General features: G+C 39.6%; 1 protein-coding gene across 2 annotated transcripts in view; it reads left to right on the top strand.

Annotated features, from left to right (window-relative positions):
- The window catches only part of LOC126191111 (protein l(2)37Cc), a 29564-nt gene extending 5258 nt beyond the window's left edge, over nt 1–24306 (top strand). For both annotated transcript variants that reach the window (XM_049931853.1, XM_049931852.1), the window contains exons 3-7: nt 6759–6920; nt 14238–14380; nt 17359–17475; nt 19538–19633; nt 23693–24306. In XM_049931853.1, coding sequence (XP_049787810.1) covers nt 6759–6920; nt 14238–14380; nt 17359–17475; nt 19538–19633; nt 23693–23908 — 734 coding nt within the window. In that variant the 3' untranslated portion in view covers nt 23909–24306. The remainder of the gene's footprint in view (nt 1–6758; nt 6921–14237; nt 14381–17358; nt 17476–19537; nt 19634–23692) is intronic.
- Nucleotides 24307–24563: the final 257 nt, after the last annotated feature.

The following is a 24563-nucleotide window of genomic DNA, read 5'->3' as shown; positions in this document are numbered from 1 at the left end:
TGAAGAGTTGTGTGAGTAGAATGTACACTAGCGAAGAGAAGGTAGAAATGCTACTTATCTATGGGGAATGTAAGTTAGCAGAACTGCAATACTGTTTTCTTATGGACGGGTACATTTAGTACAGTAGTTTAGTCCTTTTAAATACTGTTGTGTAGGGTAGGCATACAGTAAAGGCTGTCCTTCCTACAAACTGCATCGACATAACGTTTCTTTTATTGTTGTTGTTGAAGGTAGACGAAATGCTACGCAGGCAGCGGAACTGTACAGAGAATGATATCCTGACAAGAACCCACCTTCCCGACGGATGTTTTCTCGTCTTGTTCCGATGCTTCAGGAAACGGGAAGTTGAAGTTTCAACCTACGACAGCGCAGTCGCCATAACACTCGCACAGATGAAGCTGCCGAAGTTACTGTTCTCGCTTCCGTTGCTATGAATCCACATGTGAGCACACAACAACTTGAACATGAGATTGGCATTCCTAAAACCAGTGTACATCGTATTCGTACACATCACCAGTTCCAGTCTTACCATGTACACCTTCAGCAAGAATTTCCAGAATCGTGTACAGTTCTGTCAGTGGGCACAGCAGCAAATCCTCACCAACCCAAACTACTTCTCCAATGTTCTATTTACCAATGAATGTTTCTTCTCAAACAAAGGACAGGTAAATACAAGGAACATGCATTATTGGTCCAGCGACAACCCACAATGGTGTAGACTGGTAGTCAGTGTCAATGGGGAGTTAAAGTCTGGTGTGGGTTGCTTGGTACTAAAACTATTGACTCTCATTTCATAAATGGTAGTCTAAATGGCACAGTGTATGCCAACTTCCTGAGACGAATTCTTCCTCCTCTTCTGGATGAAGTGCCACTAAGAACCAGAATGCTCATGTGGTATCAATTCGATGGATGTCCAGCACATAATGCCTTGCGCGCACATTGTGTTCTATACCGAAGGTATCCTGCCAGATGGATTGGTCGGGGAGGAACAGTTACTTTGCCTGATTTAAATCCTCTGGACTTTTTTCTTTGGGAACGCATTAAAGATGTTGTCTATCGCAATATTCCAACAACTCCAGATGATATGCAGTAACATATCGTGCTTGCTTGCAATTCCCTTCAGCAGCGACACTGGAAGCAGTAAATAATTCTTTCATTCAATGAGTGCACTAGTGTATCGGTGTCTAGGGTCTCACCACTTTGAGCACCTTTGACTGTTCTACTCCTGGGCAATAGTACAGTAGTCAAATGCAATTTTGCGTTATGTTTTTACTTGCTTTTCATTTTGTTTTCTGACAACTCTAACAAGTGGACGAGTTTGTGATCCCGGGCTCAAAGTCAATGTTGTGTTATGTAATTAATCATGTTGTGTTTCAGTGAATGGTACACTGTGATACATTTTTGAATAGATCTTTAGGAGAGGAAATAATTACCGAATAAAAAATACAGTGTGCCATTTAAAAAAGTCATACTGCTGTTCATATCTTTGTAAAAAAAAATAAAAAAAAAGCAAAGCTACAACAAAGGCAATCATGCTGATTGATGTCCCCCTGATGGCTAAAGAACATTTGTTTGAAACATTTTGTAATTTGCTTCTGGACAAACAAGTTATTTAGGGTGGGTCAAGATAAATGGGACACTTTGTATAGAAAGTCTCTCTCGTACATCTTCTGTTTTATCTGAGATAATTTTCTTACTTTAATCTGCTTATGATATTCAAGCAGTTAACATACATCTTGACTCACTGCCCATCCTTGGGTGTTTCTCTTAATGATGGGAATTGGTTATCAGAGACAACTGCAATGTCATGTGTCTAAAGCTGCTTTTAAAAAAATTTGATAGTTATTTACAGTGAATTGTTTGCAAAAAACTGAAGTTATGGTACTTCTTGTGCATAAGAACAATAATGATTGATATTAAACAGACACAGAAGTGGATACAAGAGCATGCAGTACAATTTGGGGCATGTGCGTCACTTTGCCTTTACATTTAAGATAACCAGACAAAAATTTTACTCATCCTGTTAACTCCCCCCCCCCCCCCCCCCCCCCCCCCCGCCCCACCCACACACACACACACACACACACACACAACACACACACACACAGATAGCTCTGGAGCATTGTAAATGGTTACACTGCTTACATAAGTCATTGCAGTTATTTAATATGTACTTCCCAGCCGCACAGTGCCACAATAAGGTGGGCCAACGTGGAGATGTGATAGAAGAGTAGAATGAAGCTATCAAGTTTGGATGTGATCACAAACAAAACTGTGAATGAAGTTGGCTGATATGTTTGTATATCAGCCAGAACTGTCCTCCATATCTAAAAGAATTATGTACCACTCTTAGCCAGTGAACAGTGGTTGTTAAAAGCTCGTAACTGAGACCACAGACGAATGTCGTGCCTTGTTGGTGACAGTCAGTTTCAAAATTGAGGTAATTGCTGCTGTCTTGAAGGCAGATCCATCTCAACCAGTTTCTGAATCAGCATAGGGAAGGAACCTGCATGCAGTGTACATTATGAGTCATGTATCTCACAAAAAGGCAATTGCTTACAGTCCACATACGGCTGCAAATCTTTAGTGGGCCAAACAGCACAAAAAACTGGACAGTAGCTGTCAGGAGGCATACTTTGTTGTCCACTGAGTCTTGATTTTGCCAGTGTACAAATAGTGGCAGGCATAAAGTTCAGAAACAACCTAATGAGGCATTTAATCTACAGTGTTTGGAGGTTGTATTTCAGTCTGAAGGTTTTTAGGCTTTTCTTTTTTCCTATGTAGTGAGCCCATTCATTCAAGTTAGTTTGAAGATTAACCAGAATGTTTATTCAGTCTTCTGAATAATAGAAGTCTTGCTCTTCCTCCTCACCCCCCACCCCCTCTCAATATGTCTGCTGCGGACACATGGTCTTCCAAGATAGCAGCAGCAGTGTCAAAAGGGCTGAATGCAAATATTCCTTGTTTCATGAACACTTAGGCATCCTGTCACCCCTTGACTAGCCCACTAAATTATTCAATATTAATCCCATCATAAATGCTTGGGAGTACATATTTGGAACAGCAGCTGAATCATAGCAGTCAGCATCCCCACAGTGTAATAGCTCTACAAGACCTAGGCACCACTGAGTTGGCTTCAGCCGGACACACCAAACATGAAGAAACTTGTGGAACCCCTACTTTGCAAATTGAGACCATCGTTGAGACAAGAGGTTGTGTTACACAGTTTTAAGTTGATGGCTCCTGCAACTTGCTTTGTAACAATGAATAACCCCTATCAGCGTGAGTGACTACTCCTCCCCCGCCCCCCCAATCCCCTTTTCATAGCAAACAATAAAATGTCTCTACATGTAGCCTGTACATGATTTTTTATTCTCCCTTATCTTATTCTCATGATCTCTACGAGCAGCATAATTGTTTAGAATACAGTTTTTCTGAAGTACTATTTCTCTGAATTTATTGAACACAGTTTTTTGAGTGTGTCACCCTTCTTTGAAAGTGTTTCATTTAAGTTCACTGAGCATTTCCAATACACTTTTGTAGCTACAATCAATCCTGTCAGAGGAACATCTGCAACTGAGCATTACACCAGAAGTTGTAAATACTGCTACAGTTGTAAAGTTCTTTTCTCTAGAACACGATCAGTTTTGGGCTGTTATAAGCCCATCATCAGGTGTTATACTGAAAATAGCCAGCGTTTGGAGATGATAATTGTTTTTACCCACAGCAATACACATAAGAGTTCCATCTAATATTTCAGAAACCACCAGTCAGTTTGGTGCCGTAAAACCTGAGTTAATGGGAAAGTGACACCAGACATTACTTTGGACAAGTGCATAAAATTTATGATAAACTGTAAAACGCAATGAAAATTTCCCCTTTCCTCAAGTGGTATGCAAGTTTTTAATTTAGTGAGGATGTATATGGTAACGTGGAACAAAAGGCACAATTATCAGTTAAAAGAACATACACATATGCCACTCCTATTTAAAAGCACCTCGGTACTAAACAGAGAAGGAAATGGGCTGGATGATGTTTCAAAAAAGAAAAGTTATTGGGCAGGACTGTGTGCTTAAGCACAGATTGCTCATTCGAAACGCCCAGTGAATCGCGGCAAATGCTGCAGATAATTTCTGTTTCTTCTAAAATGTTAAAACTGGGCCCTTATGTTGAATATGTAGTATGTTGCAATTTGTGTTTATATTTGAAATGGAATGGTTATAATCCTTCACATGGTTAGTGGGAGTGGATTTGGAATTGCTAAGGTCCTTGTGCTCCTTGAACTGTAGCACATGCTAACGGTTACCAGCCAAATATTGTTGATGTTCTTCACCATCAAATGCAAACAAAAGCCACTTATAACAACTGGTACTGGACTACCCTGTCATCTACTAGTAATGATAACTCCAAGAAAATCTTTCGCAGAATCTCATTTTATTTATTTATCATATTTCATGCCAGCAGTGTATATACAAAGATTGTCATTACAATGCAAAGGCCGGCCAGAGTGGCAGAGCGGTTCTAGGTGCTACAATCTGGAACTGCACGACCGCTATGGTCGCAGGTTCGAATCCTGCTTCAGGCATCGATGTGTGTGATGTCCTTAGGTTAGTTAGGTTTAAGTAGTTGTAAGTTCTAGGGGACTGATGACCTCAGAAGTTAAGTCCCATAGTGCTCAGAGCCATTTTGAACAATGCAAAGGAGTATATATATACATATATAAAAAATAATGAACTAGTGAATAAAATATTTCTTATACATGCAAGTGGTCAACATGATATGTGATATACAGAAATATGACATTTATCATTTGAGGCTAGAAACTGTTGGTTACACATTGATGTCCAGCTCTTGGATCCACTTTGTAGGTCGGGGTGTGGCTTCTATGAAGTCCACTTCTGATTCACTGAATTTCATAGTAGGACACATTTTTGTGATGTGGTCCAGAGTTTCCTCAGGTGCTTCACAGTCACAGCTTGGGTTATCTACGAATCCCCATTTATAGAGCGTGACCTTGCATCTAGTGTGGCCACTTCAGATACGGTTGAGCTTAACCCAGTCTTTCAGAGTAAAGTCGAACCCTTTTACTGCTTCTGAGGGCTCAGTTATATGGTGATAATTACGGACTTAAGTTCTCCCATTCCTTTTTCCAAGCGTCTGTAAAGTTGAAGCTGTCCTCTCCTCTTATGTAACTGTTATTCCATATCGGGTTTCATTCAGGATCCCACATGAACATGTTATATCTGACAGGACCGACAAATGGCTTAGAAAAGAGGGGATTGTACCCACCTTCTAAACATCCAATAAGGTTGGGGACCTATTGAAGCACCACAAAACCAAAGAAGACAATTTCTGTGCACAATTGGGCATATATAGCATCCAGTGTAGTGAGTATCCTTCTGCATACATAGGCCAAACGGGCTGCTCATTTAACATACACTGTATAATACAACCTCTTGTCTTGACAGTGGTCTCATTGTGGCAAAATAGGGGTTCTACAAGTTTCTTCAGGTATGCTGTCTCTTCATGAGCTACATGTATGAAAAACAGTCTCTGCTCTTCCCTCTAGAAACTCAACACCTACATCCAAGCCGTCTCTTTATTTTGACCTATCTGGATTTTGATCTACAAGTCTGTTGACTTTATAAAAAATTGGAATTAAATCCAGCTGTGAAATTTTAGTTTCATTTGAACACTTGCACGTCACATTTGTTAAATATATGACAGTCTGTTATTTCACACAGTTTTCTTTTGGACGTGTTTTGTTTCCGTGTTACTCAATCCGAATGTGTTCTGTTCTATCCTTAGACCATGTGGTTCTGGTCCTCTTATATTTTTTGGTTTGGCTAACTGTCCAGTCACAAGTTGTATTTTAGCATAACTGTAAGGTTTGTAGAACTCTATAACTTGCCAAGTTAATTTGGTTGATGTAACCCCAGTAGAACTTTGGCTGTGTTCCTTCCATGTTGTATTTTGAACTAAAATTTTTCTGATTCTGTGTGTGTGTGTGTGTGTGTGTGTGTGTGTTTGTGTGTGTGTGTGTGTGTGTGTGTGTGTGTGTGTGTGTGTGTGTGTGTTTTTTGAATATTTTAACCTACACATTTGACCTGAGAAACACTCCAGAATTTTCTACATTTAGTGTCTAGAAATTTGTGTGCCAACTTGCTGCTTGTGCTTTTTTTCCCTTTCAAATAAGAATTGGAGACATATTCTTTCTGTTGTTCCTCTCCTCCTTAGAAACCAGATTGTCTACAAAAGCTAAACAGTGGATCCTAGTACTAATTCCTTGTAATTTGATTGGAGCTAAAAATTGACTAACAAATTTTAGTTTCTGCCACTAATGGATTACTTTGTTTTAAGATATGGTTGTCTCATTCCTGTTCATTTCAGATAAGCGAGATGGTGCAGTGCTATGGCACTGACCTTCTAATTAAGATGATGATGGTTTAAAGCATTGTCCATTCATCTAGATTTAGGTTTTCTGTGTTTTCGCCAAATCATGGTAAATTAAAGGACGATTCCTTAAAAGTGCATGACCAGTTTTCTCCCCAGCTCAAGCTTGTAATTTTTTTTTTATTTTTTAGTTACAGTGACATAGTTTTAAAGTGTTTTAATGTCTTATTACAATTTTTTCCTCAGAGGATTAGTTGTTATATAGTATTTGTTTTGTTAAAATGTATTTTTTACTTTTGTTGTATTGAAGTATTTTGCATAACTTCATTCTTGTCATTAAGATCATAATTGCTATCTGTTCACAGTGGATGGTGGCCACAGGGCTGTTATATTTGACAGATTTGCTGGTGTAAAGAACCAGGTGGTGGGCGAGGGAACCCATTTTTTCATACCATGGATACAAAGACCAATAATTTTTGACATACGTTCAAGACCAAGGAATGTGCCTGTTATCACAGGAAGCAAAGGTAATGTTCTGCATGTATAAAATTTGTTCATATAAGTAAAGAAATACGTTCAGGGCCTTTGGAAATTCACTTCTTACAGCTGTGTCATTTTATCAGACCAAGTAAGTCCCCCTATGGGGCTCACCACTCTATGGAGTTTGTTCTTGGTTACTGTGGGACCGGAAGCCTTTGCAGCACTCTTCCCCTTCCATGCTGCATGTCTATCCTCCTGCTGTTCTTTTTCCTCTCCCTTGGGGAACATGGGGATATTTTTGGGAATATGTCCTGAATTTTCAGTAGCCTGATATCAGAACAGTCCCTCCACTGTTTCTTCGGTCATTGCTCTTCTCCTGTCCTTCCTCCGCTTTGGCATTTGAGGTTCCTCTTTTCCTTCGTCCTCCCTGTGTGCTCCTGAAGGTAGGACCACGCCTGATGCTTAACAGGTGACTGGGTAATGCGTAATTCCCAGCTGCGGGTCAACAGGTAGGGTTCACACATATTCCCTGGTACAGACCAGGCCCAGGGAGGCATGATTGCCTGAACTCTTACTTTCCCAAATTGCCATCAGGTGTTCAGGAAGTGTGACCTGAGGTGTGAACAGTCACCTAAGATGGGTGAACCCCACTCTGAGGGAGGGCCCCCAGTTGGAAGCAGCACACAATTGGAGATGCTGGCAGTCATGGAGGACTTTCTCGCAATGATCCAATCATCATCTTTGCAGTCTGTGTCTACTGTATGTAAAAGGAATGAGGCTAATGATTCAAAGACATTCCCAGCTGCCCAGCAGTTCGTCGTGGTTTTACGTACTAAAGATGGTCAGTCCTTTGCTGTGATTAATCCGTTTATTATTCAGAAAGGTGTTGATGAAGTTGCTGGCCCTGTGAAATCCTGCTCTCGTTTATACAATGGCACTTTGCTTTTGGAGACAAATTCTGATTCTCAAGCACAACAACTGCTAGCAGCTTCACTCCTCCACAGCTATCCTGCTCATGTCGAGGCCCATTGAACACCAAATTCTTCGCATGGTGTTGTTTACACTAGGCCATTCAGTGGTCTGACCGAGGCAGAAAACCAAACTTACCACTCCAATCAGGGCATCACTGCAGTCTGCCGGGTTATGAAAAAGGTACATGCATCCTATGTAGCCACACACTCTTTTTCCCATGTTTGGCAGAGTAGTACTTCTATCAAAGATCAAAGCAGGCTGTGAAGTTAGCATGTTCCGAACACAGTGTGCTGCTACCAGTGTCATCATTACGATGACACTCAAATGTCCTGTCGACACCCATCATAATACGTAACATGTGGTATGCAGCCTTCTCCCGAGACTTTCCTGTGCATCTCAATGAGTGTGCCATGCAGCAGATCCATGTGAAGGAAAATATGCGTTACCCTGTCACTCGCAAGTTGTTGATTAATTGGAAACCATGAATTTTACCATCCGGCATTTATAGTACCGTTCTTGCAACATCTTGCTCCATGAAGGACTTGGTCACGCAGATGTGCGACTTCAAATTCAGCACCACGGTTGTAAAATTGCCCCATGTCACAGTAGCATCCCTGTCTCCTCCTCCTCCTCCTCCTCCTCCTCCAGCTGTGCAATAAGCCACCAAATTTTTGCCTCACTTGGTGAAATCACCTGTTACACAACCAGGAGGGCAGAAAGGACAGGAATACTCCCAGAAAGCCTTTTTACATCCCTCTAGTCAACAAACATCTGAATCATCACCTGCCAACTGCAAAGGTTCCAAGGAATCAAACAAAGCTAAATGGTCTTCTCCTTCGCTGTCTCGGAGATCTCCTTCAACGGTGTCGCTGCATGATACCCTCACTTGGCTGACCTGTGTCACCGGTGTGCACCATCAACCATTTTTCTGTCCTGGACTTGGCAGCCGCTATAGATCTCATGGAGCAGGATCCTCCAGCAGGTCACCACAAGGACCAACACCCCAATTCATAAAATTCTTACCTTACCTTACCTCACCGAAACCATGCACCCCTACCTTTCATCTTCTTCCTAAGATACAGATCTCCAGTCACCCTAGTTGTCCCTGGCTTCAGACCACCCACCGAACATTTATCTGCCTTAGCTTGTCAACACCATCAACCTAAAGCGCAAAGACTTCCCTCCTATATTAAAGACACCAACCAATTCCTAGGTTGTCTGAAATATATGACCTATCCCACTCTCACCATACAGCTGCTTGTTACCATTGATGCCACCTCCAATTATACCAACATCCTCCATGTACTGGTCTGTCTGCTGCTAACATCTTCTCAATCAGCACCCACCTAATTCTGTACCTATGATGTCCTTCCTGCTCACCTTAATCAATTCTATACTTACCAACAACTACTTTATCTCTGAGGAATGCAACCATGGGAACCAGGATGGCTCCTTCCTATGCCACCCTTTTCATAGGTCACTTGGAGGGAGATTTCTTGGGATCCGCAAGGATTCAGCCCCTGGTTTGGTTTAGATACATTGATGACATCTTTGCCGTATTGCCTCATGGTGATGCTGGGGAAAATGGAAATGAAGTCCCATGCTTCTTGACAGAGCGTATGGGAACGATGCGGGAGACTCACACCACTGCACTAGGCAAGGTCCTAATGGAGGTGGTTTGCTGTTGCCTTCCTCCGACCGTAATGGGGATGAATGGTGATGATGAAGACGACACAACAACACCCAGTCATCTGGGGGCAGGTGAAAATCCCTGACCCCACGGGGAATCAAACCCGGGACCCCGTGCTCGGGAAGCGAGAACGCTACCACGAGATCACAAGTGGCAGACCATGGTGAGGCTAAGCTGTTAAAATTCTATGAATCTCTAAATACGTTCTTCTGTTAAATTTTGTATGGTCTTATTCTGAATCCTATGCCACTTTCTTTGATGTTAAACTCATCCTCATCGAAGGTCAGTTACAAACTTCTGTTCACGTTAAACCTAGTAACAAACAACAGGACATACATTTTGACAGTTGACATCCTTTCCATGTCAGGTGTTCCCTCCCACACAGCCTTGGCATGTGAGACAAACTTATTTGTTCAGATGCAGACTCTTTACAGCAATACACCACCTTTCTCACCTCAGCCTTCAGTGGACGTAATTATCCCATCATCGTAGTTCAAAAGCAGATTTCTGGGGCCTTCACATCCAGTACTGATACTGTTGACACCTCCAAAAAACAACTTTGTAGTACACATGGTATCACACAGTATTATCGGGTCTTGAATGTATATGAGCTACTTTGATGAGGCTATTACCTCCTAAAACCATGCCCTGAAATGACATCTGTTCTGTCCAACATTTTGCTCACCACACATAGAATAGCTTTTGGTCACCCATATAACCTCCACAATATCTTAGTCAAAATCTGTTCTCATTCGCTCCCACTTCCCTACCCTTGGCTCCTCTCCCTGTGACCATTCCTGCTGTAAGACTTACCCTGTGTATCCTCTCACCACCACCTCTACCCTGTAACTGGCAAAACTTATACTATGAAAGGGAAGCGACACATGTCCTGTATGCTGTCATGTAAACAGTGTGGTTTTTCTACATCGGCACAACTGCCATAAAGTTGTCAATTAGGATGAACAAGCATAGGCAGAGGGTTTATACTGACAGCACACAATATCCTCTCCAACATGACAGCCATGGACTTGGTGCTTGTTTCATTACGTATGCCATCTGCATTCTTCTCCCAGACACCACCTTCTCACAACTCTGCAAGTGGGAACTGGCAATACGTGTCCTTAGTTCTCACCATCCACCTGGCTTTAATTTAAGCTAATTTCTTCAGTGTCAGTATTCTTTTCTTCATTCCCTTTTGGTTTTCTGTATCTTTTATTATCTGATCTGTCTTTCCCCAGCTCCGCTCACCATCACCTTAATCTCTGCCACAAACAGTGCACATAGCTTTTCCACTCTTATTAACTAGTGCATGATGTTGCATTAATAATCTCTGTATTGCGTATTGCACTATCCTCCACCTTTAAGCTCTCAGGTTTTCAAATCTCATCCAGCGCAATCCCCAACAATCAGACTTTCCTTCTCGTACATACAGTAAGCCTCACTTGGCCTGGGATTCGGGGTGACTTTCCCAAACTCTCCAGTTATTTTCCTTCACTCTTCTTTCTTCCCCCTCCAACCCTTCTGCCAGTAGGAGCAGCCACTGGCTTCAAAAGATAGCAAATTTCTTCCTGCCACTGATCGGTAATAGATTTTTCCTCTCTCCAGATGCATTATGTTTTCAAAAATTGATTATTTTCACTTGCCTACACTGGTTTTTTACAATGTTTTGTAAACTTTATCATTATCCAATATGGGTTGTTGAATGTAGTCAAATTTAATCGTATTGTGCTCAAGGCATAAATTAGAATACAGGTCCCTGTTAGTAGTAAATGAGTTTTGTTATTTGGGCAGCAAAAAAAGCTGATATTGACAGAATCAGTGGGGATATCAATGGAGACTGCCAACAGCAAGAACATTCATTTTAATAACGTGATATTTAATATCGGAGGCCTATGTTAGGTACAGTGGAGGAACAGTGTGTGTGTGTGTCAGATATCCAGTAATCTTGCTGCAAGTGCTTTTAACATCTCAGAGGAGACTACTCAGCCAGAAGGTAACTAGAGGTGTCTTGACAAAATATTTGCTAGTGTACAACCTGTGACTTACCCGTGAGTGTGGATGCACACTGGTAAAGTCACGGGTTCACAGGTGACGACATGACATGTATCCACTGTATCGACTTAGTTCGAGATGCTAAACTGCTGTAGCCATTTTTGCAGACAAATTAAATTAGCACTTCATTATACTTTCAGTTGTTATATTCACTGGGAGCTATTGATGTCTTTATTTTCATTAAAAGTGTGAACTTCCCAACCTTTTTTAAATAATAAAAAAAGACATCTTAATAAATTGCCGCCATATAGCGGCATGGTACAAAGTCCACATTAAACACAACACAAGCAGGAAATTAGCATAAGAAATTATTCAGTTGTTAAAATTAAAGCCTGAAATGTCTAACACCAGGGCGTCATTTGACAGATGTCTCTATATTGCAGCAGTGTGTCTGAAGTTGTCCTAGTACTAGTTGTTTATTACATACTTTCGAGATTTTCAATCTCACCACAGATAAAGACAGGTGCCAGTCTGACTTATTTGCGTGAGACATCATGGAAGTCATTCATCACATCTACTTCTAAATGTAACTTCTCATTTCATTTCTGTGTACATAATAAGTACAGCATTCTTGCTGAAAGTATGTGACCAAAGAGCTCTTTTCTCAAATACCAGTTTCAAGTGGTTATTGAACTGACAGTGTTTGCAAATGGTTCTTTATATCAGTAAACTGCAAAGTTTTGTTAATATTACCCCATCTGACACTTACTTTTCAAACATTTTAAACTTTGTGGTAGTACTTTCATTGCAGTTTCCAAATGACCATGAACACTAGATTGAAGAATTCTATTTTCATATAAAATTGGACAAAAATATTAAACTACCTGGAAAATAATCTATGGTATGCCCTTTTACATCTGCTTTTCTTATATCAGAACAGATATACATTCTTATTAGTCATGCCCTAAGTTTTCAGGTTTGTGATGAGTAATTTAACAAAACTTTGCATTTTACTGATTTGGTGTGTATAATTGGTTGACAGTATGGAAGACATCTGTCAGATTATGCTTTGGCATTAAACATTTGAGTCTTTAAATTTTAACAGTTGAATCATTTCTGAAGGTAATTCCCTACTTACATTGAGTTGAACATGGCAGCAGTATTTGCATTAAGAGACAGATGACATCTACGTCAGCTGCTTAAGACAATTACCGAGTAGAAAGTACAGTGCTGGAAACAGCAGTTGAAATGAAAATGCAACAGCCTTTGGACCCACAAATATACCAACACTAACCTCCACAGATGAGAAGGGTGCACAAAAAAAGCCTAGAAAGTGCCCCTGACCATTAGATCTTTCAAGTTATTTTGCCTCATGATGAAATTCCAGTAGAAGTATGGACTGAACAGAAAGGATGGACCTTCTTGTCCCTTGAACAGTACTCACTGCAGGCTCCTCACCTTGATGAAAGTGAGGTAAAATGAGGGCATGACACATGAACTGAGGCTATTAGAATGGAAAAGATCTTTTCGTGTTCTGCAAGAAACAAATCTTAATTTGATAGGTGATTTTTTGCCAAGGTGCTACATCCTCTGCAGAAAGGGTGTCCTCAATGTGGGATTTTGGTAAATGAATGCATATAGTTTACCTCTTCTCAAGCACAAGAGTTTGCTGTGTCATTGCATTTGTGTCACAGGGTAACCAAATGTTTTTTATCATGTTTCCATTTGCGAAACTGTAGACAAGCAGATTCTCACTGAACTTATCAGGATCAGGCCTTTCTCCTTTATGAACACTTTAGATGGCTTTTTAACCACAGATTGAAGGTCACATTTTTGAAAACTTCGTGTTAAGAACCTTTATATGTGTTGTAATGCAGAGAATGCACTTATACACTACCTTGAGGCCATTTCTGCATTATTCGATGATTACTTTTAACAAAGTGACAACTTTTCAGTTTGGCTCTATCTGCAGTGCCATCCACCGAAAAGGCTGCCTAAATAGATGCTCAGTAAGACAATTTAAATACTGTGTAATCATTTTTCAGGATTTGACTTGCAGCAGTGCTAGGAATGGATGAAGGATATTTTGAATATAATGAACATCATATATGACACATTCTACCTATAGTCTTATGTAATCTTAAAAGTCACCGGTTCAATGATAAATTCAGTATCATTCCAAAATTGTGCTGCATAGTCTCAAATGCAGGCTAGCTGATGTGCGCAAGCTTCGGTGGCCCATTATTTTCTTTGTATGTTAAGGAACCACTACACACCCAATGAAAAAATAATATAAACCACATAATTGGCCTGTCAGGAACTACTAACACCCTACTTTTCAAAGCACTTGAATATATAGTTTCACAGGAGAATCATAAAATAAGCCATTTATCAAATTTGTCTCTGTAGAAGTGAGAGTTCCCAATTCCATCCATTGTACATTTGTCTGGGAGCCCGTAAGGAAAACGTCAGAGGTGAGAAGCAGGTAATTATTGTAACAGTTATAACCATACTAACCTAATAATGATTTAGTATGGGTGCTAGTGACCTCACTGTTGAATACTCTAAATGGTTACAGTTATTGGTAAATGTGACTTCTTGTTAAAACACAGTTGGGGACATTTTCTTCCATCTGAATTGCTTGAGTACTTGTACTATAGTGCTACATAATGCTTAACTTTTCTTATTAAATGTTTGCATTCAATTAAAGATTTGCAGAATGTCAACATAACTCTTCGTATCCTATTCCGACCTCTGCCGGATCAGTTGCCACGAATCTACACTATCCTCGGAGTCGATTATGATGACAGAGTACTGCCGTCAATCACCACAGAAGTACTTAAAGCTGTTGTTGTAAGTATGCTTACTGTTTATAATTTGGTAAATATTATGAACAGTTACATCATGTTTTCATCACATTAAGATGACAAAAGATATGAGGCACCTCCTAATATCATGTTGCACCTCTTTTTGCCCAATGTACTGCAGCAACTTGACATGGCGTGGACTCAGCAAGTCGTTGGAAGTCCCCTGCAGAAATATTGAGCGATGCTGCCTCTGTGGCCATCCAAAATTGCGAAAGTATTGGCAATGCAGGATTTAGGGCATGAACTGACCTCTCGGTTATGTCCATAAATGTTAGATGGGATTTGTTCTGGGTAGCCAAATAATTCACTCAAATTGTCCGGAATTTTCAAACCAATCACAAACAGTTGTGGCCTAGTGACATGGCACATTGTCATCCATAAAATTCCATCATTGTTTGGGAACATGAAGTAATTAGTGGCTGCAAACAGAGGACCCAGTCCATTCCATGTAAACACAGACCAATACCATTATGGACCCACCACCAGCTTGCACAGTGCCTTGTTCACAAATTGGGTCCATTGGTTTGTGGGGTCTGCAACACAGTCAGATATTATCAACTGAAATCAGCTGCAGGCTGCAGTTTTACATTTGTCTAGGGTCCAATTGATGTCACGAGCCCAGGAGGGGCACTGCAAGCAGTGTCATGCTATTAGCAAATGCACTCACATAAGTCGTCTGCTTCCATAGCCCATTAACACCAAATTGTGCCACACTGTCATAACAGATATGTTTGTCATGCGTCCCAAATTGATTTCTGCAGTTATTTCAATGTTGCTTGTTTGTTAGAACTGGCAACTTTATGGAAATGCTACTTTTCTCAGTCATTAAGTGAAGGGCACTGGCGATTGCATTCTCCATGGTGAAAAATAACACGTGAAATTTTGTACTCTCAGCACACCTTTGACACTGTGGATCTCGGAATATTGAGTTCCCTAACGATTTCCGAAATGGAGTGACCCATGCGTCTAGCTCCAACTGCCAGTCGGCATTCAAACTGTGTCAATTCCCATCATGCGACGGTAACCAATTTGGAAACCTTTTCACATTAGTCACATGAGTACAAATGATAGCTCTGTCAGTGCACTGCCATTTTATACCGTATGTATGGAAAAGTACCGCAGTCTGTATATGTGCATATTGTTATCTCATGACTTTTGTCAGCACAGAGTATACTTGTGTATTCTGTCCACAGAATGAGATTTTCACCCTGCAGCGGAGTGTGCGCTGATATGAAACTTCCTGGCAGATTAAAACTGTGTTCCTGACCGAGGCTCGAACTCGGGACCTTTGCCTTTCGCAGGCAAGTGCTCTACCAACTGAGCTACCGAAGCACGACTCACGCCTGGTACTCACAGCTTTACTTCTGCCAGTACCTCGTTTGGAAGGTAGGAGACGAGGTACTGGCAGAAGTAAAGCTGTTAGTACCGGGCGTGAGTCGTGCTTCGGTAGCTCAGTTGGTAGAGCACTTGCCCGCGAAAGGCAAAGGTCCCGAGTTCGAGTCTCGGTCGGGCACACAGTTTTAATCTGCCAGGAAGTTTCATATGCTGCACTGGAGTTAGTCCCATGACACAGAGTTATGGCAGCACTGACCAAATTACATAGATAAAATAGATTTTGAAATACGGATGGAGGTGGGAGTATTTGCTCAGTTCACTATATTTAACTACCAATTTCCACTATCAGCCACAATTAAATTTCATAAGTTGAATGTAGTTACTTCCCTGTATTGTTAGGTTTTAAATTGAAAATGTTTCCCTTTCTTTTCCACAAAAAAAAATTATGCAGTGAGTAGAATGAAAGAAATAGTAAAATTTCAATCTTATTGATTGAAGGATTATGCCCATTGAATGGAAAAAAAATAAAGCCGAAGGCATGTATGGTAGAAATTATGAAGCAGGACTCTGTCTGCTCACAATTCAATGTATTCCAGTCCCTCCCTGACCAAATCGTGCTATGTGCAAATCTGTGTAGTGTGTTAACCCTTTAACTGCTCTGGACATGTTAAGGTGCGCGCCTGTGTATCTGTCCCTGTGTGCTCTGAACGTGTGTACGCGTAGACATGTTCAGAGTACCAGGTAGAAGGACTGGTGGCACGCCTAAACACGTTCAGAGCACACAGGAACAGTTACAAAGGCACACGAGTTCACAAGTCCAGAGCAGTTAAAGGGTTAACAAGCCAGTAACATGTCAATGCCCATGTTAGTCATTTGACCCTTACATGTTGTACTCCATTGCCAGTATCAAGTGGACATTCAGTAAACAGAACTAATACATTATGAGACAGAATTGCTCACCAGTGCTTAACCTCCTGAAGTACTGGCCAGAAATCCTGTCTCTTTTATTAGTACTCCTTTGTTAATCTGTTAGTTTTTCCTGTTCTAACTAGAAGCAGTGCATCCCAAAGTACTTGCTTCTTTATTAAATTTAAGATATGCACACATTACTTTCTTTCTCTGTAACCATTGTCATTTTTTTATGTAATCGGCTGTGTTAATTCCCATGTAGTTATGCGATGAAAGTGAGGGTGCGGAAACTAATGATGACAGAGCTACCAAACTTCATAAAGCGTATGATATTCTAATTTGTACCCACATAAAAAATATTCAGGGTTTTTCTCTTTGGCCTTTGATTGAAAATTAATATAAGGTAGTTATTTTGCTGTGCAGGCCTGAGAGTAGTAGCAGGTAGTGAAGTTAGCTGTTATAAATAATTTTAATTTTCATCTCTATCTGTTGTTCGTCATTTTAATTTGTGGTAACTGTTGAACATGATGCATGATAAAGTTGAAATTTCAAATGTTCTTGTTGTACAAACACGGTTATTGAAGAGGAGATGAAGTTATTTGCTACGACTGGGAATGTTTCCTTTCGTTCCTCACTTTGCCCTCACATCTGCTCCCATATTTAGGGTTTCAAAATTTTTTTGGCTCATGATGTTGTAAATACCTATGTAACTATTTATAGGCTCAATTTGATGCTGGGGAACTGATCACTCAGAGAGAACTTGTGTCGCAAAAAGTGAGTGAAGATCTAATGGAACGTGCATCACAGTTTGGTGTTATATTGGATGACATCTCAATCGTGAGTAATGTTTTGCTTATTTTTGTAATTAATGTTTATTACAAATGCCAATTAAAAATTTGTATATGCTGGGTCATGTTCCGGTCAAGCAAACAGTTTTAATCTGGTGGGAAATTTCAAAAAAAAAAAAATTACTTTTTACTTCATTAATAGATCTTAGACATGTGGTATCCATAGCGTCCTATTTATATGCCGCTGTTACATTTTACTTATTACTGTTTGTCAAATCCCTTATTCAGTTTTCGCTACAATGTGTTTTTTGTGGATCAGCAAAGGGGACTTGCAGAGTAATCTATTTGAAAGAAACATTCCACATGGGAAAAATGTATTAAAAAATGCTGTGACTTACCAAACGGGAAAGCGCTGGTAGATAGACACAATAAAAAATACACAAACACACACACAAATATCAAGCTTTCGCAACCCATGGTTGTTTCATCAGGAAAGAGGGAAGGAGAGGGAAAGACGAAAGGATGTGGGTTTTAAGGGAGAGGGTAAGGAATCATTCCAATCCCGGGAGCGGAAAGACTTACCTTAGGGGGAAAAAGGGACAGGTATACACTCGCACGCGCGCACACACACATATCCATCTGCACATATACAGACACAAGCAGGCATATGTAAAGGCAATATAAAGCAGCAAGAGTGTCTATTTGTTGGAACAAAGGTGTGATTTCACTGATTTGCTGGAACATAATTATGTTCCACCAAATCAGCTTAAACCACTGGATCAATTTCAACCAAATTTTGCACGGAAACAGCAGGCCTCATGGGTATTGGCGCTGTGGGGTTTATAACATCCAAGCTCCAGTAGGTGCAGAGATGCAGACAAAAATGTGTCTCTCCCAGCCACTGGCATAAGGCTGCCTCGCATGTTGTACAGGAATGGTATCAGCCAGCCAAATAAACTGCTCTGCAGGGTAGCCTATACGTCAGGGGCAAGACACTGTTTCCCAGGCCCCAACACGTAAGTTGCACTGCACAACAGGCATGTTGTGTTGGAGTAATATTGGCCTGTGTTATCTACATACTTTACGTGGTAGTCTGTGACATGGGCAAATAAATTATTTTCAAGCCCCTGATGTGTAGCCTGTTCTGTTTGACAGGCGTGCTGTGGTACTAATATCAGCCTGGTTTATTGAACTGTATTGCAGGAGCCACGCATGCTGATGAGCATGGCTAGAGCAGGGTGAGATGGATAGAGCCGAGGATGGACAGAGCGAGATGGAGAGAATAATGCAGATGTAAGGTGTATTGGTCAGTGCAAGAGTGGGAGGCAGAGATGGAAAGAGAGAGTGGTGGGGAGAGGGGGGGATAAGGTCAGATGATTGGGGAGGGGGTAGGGTATGGGCAGAGAGAGGGTGGAGGGAATTTACAAAAAGAGGGGTAGTAAAGGATGTGTTCAATAACCATGTGGAATGCATATGAGGGTGAAGCTGCAGGGAAAAGGCTAGTTTGGATAATAAAACTATAACACTGTTCTCATTGTAGTTCGTAGTTGGCTGTTTGGCAACTAGTGCAGCAATGCCGTTGGACTTTATTTTCCGGATAGTTAATTGTATTTGATGCATAGGATATGCATTCCTTGAGTCGGTGAAACATCATAGATTTGAGTGTTAGTGTCAGCAATGTAAAATTTCAAGTGCTTACATGGAAATAGAATTATCATAATACTATTATAGTTAATATTTTGTTGGTGTAGTTTAAAATGGTGTTGATTTTACGTGATTCGTGTCTGATAATTTTTGCTTGGTTGCTGAAAATAAAGTGCACAGTGCCAAAAAAACAGTAATCAGTCGGTGCTACTGTGTCTTACCTCGTTAGTCATTCACACAGTTCATTTCTACTATTGTGTATTTACAGCCCGTATCACTCCCTACTGTTCCTTACATGAGTCTTGTCACTTTGTAACTCTTTCTGTATATTGCATTTCTTTCTCTTCCAAAGAATTTAATTTTTGTGTACTCTTAGAGAATAGATACCATTCAGCTGTTAAGTTACAGCTTTGTTTAATTTTATTTATATTTTTAATATGTGATTCAAAGAAAAATAATTTTTTCAGACTCATTTGACTTTCGGAAAAGAATTCACCCAGGCTGTAGAACTCAAACAGGTAGCACAACAAGAAGCGGAGAAGGCACGCTTCTTGGTAGAAAAGGTAAGCATCAACTCAATTATAGAATGTTTGAGTGTCTACATGTTATAATGAAAATTGTATCTTTGTTATTTTTGGTTAATTACTCTTTTTATATTATGTTCCTGGTGGCAATAGTGAACTTAAAATCAAGAAGAAAATAATTCATAATCTAAAAATGAAGTCCTTTCATTCAAGACCATACTTTTTTCTTTCCTGGTATCTTCAGATATTGATCTTTTGTAACTGTTTCCACTATTGATTCTTTCCTTGTTTAGTTCTCACTTTTTATGTGTTGAGTTCATTTTGATGACAATAAGTCAGTAAATATCCACCAAGTTATTTTAGTTGAATGCATTGTTGTTTGCACTCTGGTGCTGGCTGATAGTCTGCCATTGTTTCTTTGAGTCTTGCACCTCAATCCATTTGTCACTGATACTCTAATAAATAAGCCAAAGCCTATTGTTATGCATACATGAGAACATGACAACATACGCTAGTTAAAGTGAAAAAGTATTGTGTACTTAACAGAGAGAAATTGTAGAGCGAACAGATTCATAGAGCTGTTTAAAAACTGGCAAACAGTGTTGGTCCAGGCTATGATTGTAATAAACAAGTAACTGTTGAGTAATGGAAAGTTTGTGTGCATATTAGTTAGCTCTGTGTATTGAATCACTTGTGATGAGTAAATGTTTGAGAAGTGTGTGGACAATGGTTGCTTAAATTACTCAACAATTGTCCAAAAGACATTCTATTTGTATTTCAAGGAAGACAAAAATTTGTTATAAAAATGACACAATGAAACTTGAATACACATCTTAGAGCCAGAGAAGGCTCATCAAAATGTTTGATGGTGTTCAATCTCAAGCCAAAATAATTTTTTTTTTTAAATCTCAACACAGCAGAAGCTATCTCCATAGTCATAATGTTTTGGCTGATCAGTGTACAACAGCTGACAGTAATGTCAGAAAAACAGTAATACATGACAAATATTTACAACTAAAACAAATAAGCTAATGTACCATTCCACAGGTCCCAAGTGGAATGATCGTCATTTTTTTAATGAACACTAAGAGTCATTTTACAAATACTAATGCACAGAATTTAAAATAAAGTTTTTTATTTATTTATAAGGTAATAAACATGTAATACAACTACTGTAATACTTATTTACAATGAACACATTACTGCACTGAAATGGTGCAGAAGTTAGATTATACTCACACACACACACACACACACACACACACACACACACACACACACACACACACATTATCAATGAACACATTACTGCTCTGAAATTGTGCAGAAGTTATGTTGTACTTATATACAAATCAGTTGGTTTTACTAAGAAATTCATCAATGGAGTAGGAGGAGTTGGCCACCAATAAATCCTTTAGGCTTCTCTTAAACTGAATTTCATTAGTTGTTAAGCTTTTTACGGCTGCTGGCAAGTTACTAAAAATGTGTGTTCCTGAATAATGCACACCTTTTTGTACAAGAGTAAGTGACTTTAAATCCTTGTGAAGAATATTCTTATTTCTAGTATTGATTCCATGTATTGAGCTGTTGGTTTGAAAAAGTGATATATTTTTAATGACAAATTTCATTAAGGAATAAATATATTGGGAAGCAGTAGTTAGTATCCCTAGTTCCCTAACAGGCTTCTGCAGGATGTTCTTGAGTTCACACCACATATAACTCTTACTGCACGTTTTTGTGCCTGGAAAACTTTAGCTTGGCTTGATGAATTACCCCAAAAAATAATCCCATATGACATTATGGAATGAAAGTAAGCATAGTATGCCAGCTTTTTCATTTTTATATCCCCTATGTCTGACAAAATTCGCATTGCAAATAGAGATTTGTTAAGACGCTTCAGCAGTTCTGTGGTGTGCTCCTCCCAGTTGAATTTATTATCAAGCTGTAATCCCAAGAATTTAACACTGTCCACTTCTTCTATCTTCCTGTCATCGTATGTTAGACGTATACTCTTGGGACACCCCTTACAAGTTCTGAACTGCATGTAGTGTGTTTTTTCAAAGTTTAGTGACAAAGAATTGGCTAGGAACCAGTGATTAATGTCCGCAAATATTTTATTGGCCGATCTTTCTAAGACTACACTTGATTTGCTATTTATTGCAATGTTTGTATCATCGGCAAACAAAACAAACTTGACATCTGGTAATGTTACTGATGAAAGGTCATTGATATACAAAAGAAAAAGTAAGGGCCCCAAAATGGAACCTTGTGGGGCCCCACATGTAATTAGTTCCCAGTTGGATGATGCCTGATAGCTTGATACATGTCTCTTTCCTAATAACACTGCCAGAGATATAAGATTTGAACCATTTTGCAGCATTTCCTCTTACACTATAATATTCTAGTTTACTTAAAAGGATATTGTGATTTACACAGTCAAATGCCTTTGACAGATCACAAAATATACCAGTTGCCTGCAATTTTTTGTCTAATGAATTAAGCACATTTTCACTGTAAGTGTAGATAGCCTTCTCAATATCAGAACCTTTTAGAAATCCAAACTGTGACTTTGACAATATGTATTTGAGATAAGATGGTTATAAAGACGACTGTACATTACTTTTTCGAAAATTTTTGAGAATGCTGGGAACAGTGAAATTGGACAGAAATTTGATGCTATTTCTTTATCTCCCTTCTTAGACAGTGGTTTAACTTCAGCATATTTCAGCCATTCAGGAAATATTCCACTGATAAACGACTGGTTACACAGATACCTTAATATGTTACTTAGCTCAGAATCACATTCTTTAATTAACTTTGTTGATATTTCATCATACCCATTAGATGTTTTTGATTTTAAAGATTTTATGATGGACATTATTTCTGTTGGGGTAGTGAGGGTCAAATTCATATTATGGAAGTTACTTGAAATGTCTGGTCAAAGGTAATCCATAGCAGCATCTACCGAACCTGACAACCCCATCTTTTCAGTAACAGTTATAAAATGTTTGTTAAAAAGTTCTGCAACACTATACACATCTGTCACCAATGTATCATTTACTCTTAATGTTATTTGATCCTATTCATGTCTGGTTCTACCGGTCTCCTCCTTCACTATATCCCATATTGTCTTTATTTTGTTATCTGATATGACTATCTTTTCCTTGTAATATATTTGCTTAGACATCCGTATTACAGTCTTTAATATTTTGCAGTATTTCTTATAATGTGCTATAGCATCAACATTGGAAATGTTTTGGATTGACAGATACAGTTTTCTATAGCTGACACTTCAGGCATCATCAAAATGTGTGTACAACTGTGGGGGTGGGAAATCCTCCGCCATCCACCCTACTCACCGGACTCCAATCCGTGTGACTTCGACCTCGTTCCACAACTGAAGAAACCATTGTATGGGAGGCACTTTGCGAACAGGAAAGACATCCTCATAGCACTTCAGTGATAGGCAACACACATTGATGGCAATGCCAGCATCTTTCATTGCTTTCTCCGTAATTGGAATTGCTGTCTGGATCCATTGGGGGACTATTCTGAAGGGCAGTCGTTGATTTTGATTCATTTTTTTCCATTTGTACTCGTGCACAGTAAATTTATACAGAGTTCCAATGCGTGTGTTTCATTTTACCCTCTGTTGGGCCTCCTGTACTGTAAACCTATGTTGCATTGGCATTCAGATACACACTGCATTACCAGTTCAGCGCACATCGTGGAAGGCCCTTGTCACCCCATTATTGTGAGATATACCATGGTTGCCATGACTTAAGGAATGATCCTTGTAGATTAAGCAAAACATCAAAAACTGAATGATAATCCTGCCTCAGTGCCTGCTATTAGATAGCTTTAAAATATTCTGTTATTTTGTATTCATTACTGCTCAGTTTTGCCTGAGTAACCATTCGGCGAATTTGTAGTAGCTGTGGACCATGTTGCAACTAAAATACATCAAATCTTCTATGTAATTTATATAAATAATAAGTTACTGCATGTGGTCAAAGAACAGCAAACTTGGTTGCGCAATGGAATTCACTTGTTACAGTGTAAGCCATATTCACTGACAGTATTTTTCTTTACTTGTAGGCAGAGCAGCAGAAGAAAGCAGCTGTTATATCTGCGGAGGGGGATGCACAAGCCGCTCTGTTGTTGGCCAAGTCGTTTGGAGAAGCGGGAGAAGGTCTGGTAGAACTGCGACGGATTGAAGCAGCAGAAGATATTGCGTATCAGTTGTCAAGATCTCGCCAAGTTGCGTACTTGCCACCTGGACAGAATGTACTGCTGAACTTGCCAACACAATAGAAAAATGTGCCTGCTGCATCCATTCAGCCTCACTGTTGAGTCCCTTGTGACATCCACGGATCTGCAAAGGAAATGAGTCGTTGGCAGAATTGTTAATGTTTCCATTGTGGTTCATCCTGTTCGCATTTACAGAAATGGATTTATGTGGTTCACTGGTAGTGTTAACATTTAGTACTACATTCAGTGTGACAGGAAGATATTTGTGTTACTGTGAAAGCAGGAATTTGTAATGTGTAAGCATTTGCTGTGTATTTTGTAGTGAAGACTGATGATATGTCAGTGAGGAGTGGTTACCAAATTTTTTTTAGCTTCTGGACAAGTTTGAAGCAATGTTTTTAGAGGCAGTTATATATTTACTGGTGGATCATAAATGCCCATTTGTGGTGCTGTTAATTGTATTGATACTTTCCTAATTTGTGTTTCAAATTAGAATCATTTCCTTTCACTTCCCTAAAGCCTTTTATGTACTCTCATGTAGAAGTTATCTATCAAATAGATTTGGTTATTTTTGAGCAAAGCAAATTTAAATTGTGTGTTTCCTGTATTGCACAACAGTACTTGAAATACTAAATATATTTTGCAATATTGTAATCTGTTGTGCAGAGCAATCAGTGAAATGAAATGTCTGGATAGATAGGTGAAAATTTCATATTCA

Source organism: Schistocerca cancellata, chromosome 6, assembly GCF_023864275.1.
Source record: "Schistocerca cancellata isolate TAMUIC-IGC-003103 chromosome 6, iqSchCanc2.1, whole genome shotgun sequence".
In the NCBI taxonomy this organism is placed as follows: Eukaryota; Metazoa; Arthropoda; class Insecta; order Orthoptera; family Acrididae; genus Schistocerca; species Schistocerca cancellata.
The sequence above is the reverse complement of the archived record's forward strand: the minus strand, read 5'-3'. Positions and strand labels throughout refer to the sequence as shown.